At 25.2% G+C, this 2,453-nt stretch overlaps 1 protein-coding gene across 1 annotated transcript in view; it reads right to left on the reverse strand.

Moving 5' to 3' along the window:
• Positions 1 to 1,900: 1,900 nt before the first annotated feature.
• The window catches only part of LOC107882355, a 1,903-nt gene continuing 1,350 nt past the window's right edge, over positions 1,901 to 2,453 (reverse strand). Inside the window, exons 2-3 of the mRNA XM_016800594.1 lie at positions 2,251 to 2,416; positions 1,901 to 1,989 (exon numbers count right to left, since the gene is read on the reverse strand). Of these exons, the coding sequence (XP_016656083.1) occupies positions 1,901 to 1,989; positions 2,251 to 2,416 (255 nt within the window). The remainder of the gene's footprint in view (positions 1,990 to 2,250; positions 2,417 to 2,453) is intronic.

Here is a 2,453-nt window from a genome sequence, read left to right on the forward strand (position 1 = left end):
AAAACATAGCTCTCGACTTCAATCACTAGGGGAACACGGGGTAAAACCGATATTGGGGCAAAACCGATATTGGGGCAAAACCGATATTGCTTATTTCGCATTATTCTATGGATAAAAATGATTAGTTTTAGATTTATTTCATTCCTTATCATGAAACATGTTGTTATCGCTGTTAACATCAACTGTACCATTATGGGTTGAATTGTTATTCGACGACAAAAATGTTGAAGGTAATTATTATTATATTTACATATTTTGAATTTCATATTTAACTATGATAAAACTGTACTACAACTATCGTACATGTCTAGAATGAGTCTACCACTTGTAAAGATTGTTTACAACTCACTAATCTATTTTTATCTTTAATATTGTATAAGTAGGTAATCAACAATTTTGTAAATAATACGCTTTGGGGCAATACCGATGGGGCAAAATCGATTGTTTATTAGTTTATTCTTAGTGTCTCATTGATATCTATTGATTTTAGATTTTAGGTTAGACAATAATATAATAGTATAACAGTTAACATCTATTTTATAACTCATCACTCAATTTTATTAAGTACAACTTAAATATTACGTATATATTATTTTAATACCTACTCTATTAGTAAAAATGGTCCAAAATTATATCAGAAAATCTAGTCAGCAAAATTGGTGTGTGGATATCTTCAGGCGTGCAATTGAAGATGTAATCCACAATAATTTAAGCTGTACAAAAGCCGCTGACGAGTATGATGTTCCATACACTACATTGTATGACTATCCCGAGTACCAATTTAGGTGCTCAGAACGTTCATTTTATATTAAAACCACAGTGCTAAACTCGGTCGAAAATAGGTTCATAACACTGACTTTCAGCGTTTTTGAATACAAAATTTAACATGCATTGAACCGAGTGCCATCAAAGTTTACCGTAAATATTTGGACCGTGCATTGGTTTATTTAAAAACCTCTATAATATTATTATATTAAGGCTATGTAGGTTTAAAAGTTTAATCGTACACCGTGTTATATCGGTTCAACAGTTTAGATCAAAACTTACAAACCTATCAGTGCACTACGGGTGCATAAGTTCAACTAAAGACCGTGCATCCTAAGTTCCATAGTTTAAAACAAAACCTTTAATTTTGTAGGCACTATTTAGGTGAAAAAGCTCAACATAAGTACTTACATAAATACATAATAACAATAACAATTATTATTCTTATTTAGGCGTATACCTAAAATTTAGAATGTAATATAAATTTTAACTGAATTTACTTCTTAAGTTTATTACTAATCAAAATATAATACTATAGTAGAATTTATGAATTTCATAATAAAAACACATAATAAAATTTGTTAAACTTGGTATTTATTTTGATCTTATAAATTTTAATAAATTTTATTTATTAATAAGTAGATATAGTAAAAAATAACATGTAAGAAAACCATAAAAAATTACTTTTTTACATGTTTTAATATATTGATAATGACCGATCTTTTACATTTTAATATATTTTATTTCTTAATAAGTAGATATAGTAAAAGATAGCAAGTATGAAAACCGTAAAAAAAAAATACTTTTTTATATGTTATAATGACTTATTGATCTTATACATTCTAATACATTTTATTTCTCAATAAATAGATATAATAAAAAAAAAAACAAGTATGAAAACCATAAAAAATTACTTTTTTACATGTTTTAATATATTGATAATGACCGATCTTATACATTTTAATACATTTTATTTCTTAATAAGTAGATATAGTAAAAAATAACAAGTATGAAAACCGTAAAAAAAATACTTTTTTATATGTTATAATGACTTTGATCTTATACATTCTAAAACATTTTATTTCTTAATAAATAGATTTAATAAAAAATAACAAGTATGAAAACCGTAAAAAAATTACTTTTTTGCATGTTTTAATATATTAATAATGACTTTTGTTATTGTATCTGTGTCTTGGGGTGAGCTTACACGACCAGAAAGGGTATCTGAAAAGATAAATAAAAATTGTAATTATATACAATAAAATATTATTTATAACATTGTGCTATCATTTTGATATTTAATGTCAACATATAAATATAAAATTAAAATGTATAGAAAATATTCTATTATTGCTGACCTAACTAAAAGGAGCAGAAGAGTTTAGTTCAATTGATGAAAAGATCACATTTAATAATTATTTTAATTTATTTTTGACAAAATAAAAATTATTTAATATATCTATTAACTGTTAGAGACTAGCATACCTTGCATAACTTGAAATATTCCAAGAGATTTGAATGATTTTTTAGTTCTCCCGTGATAGCTGAAGATGGTTACATAGGATCTTTCAAAACAAAAGTCGAAAATAGCAGTAACTGCACTGTTTAACAAATTATGTTGGTTGCCAATTTTCAGTAATAAAAAGGTCTTCTGTATTAAACATAATAATATAATTAACTGACAAAGA

This window comes from Acyrthosiphon pisum, chromosome X (assembly GCF_005508785.2).
Source record: "Acyrthosiphon pisum isolate AL4f chromosome X, pea_aphid_22Mar2018_4r6ur, whole genome shotgun sequence".
Lineage (NCBI taxonomy): Eukaryota > Metazoa > Arthropoda > Insecta > Hemiptera > Aphididae > Acyrthosiphon > Acyrthosiphon pisum.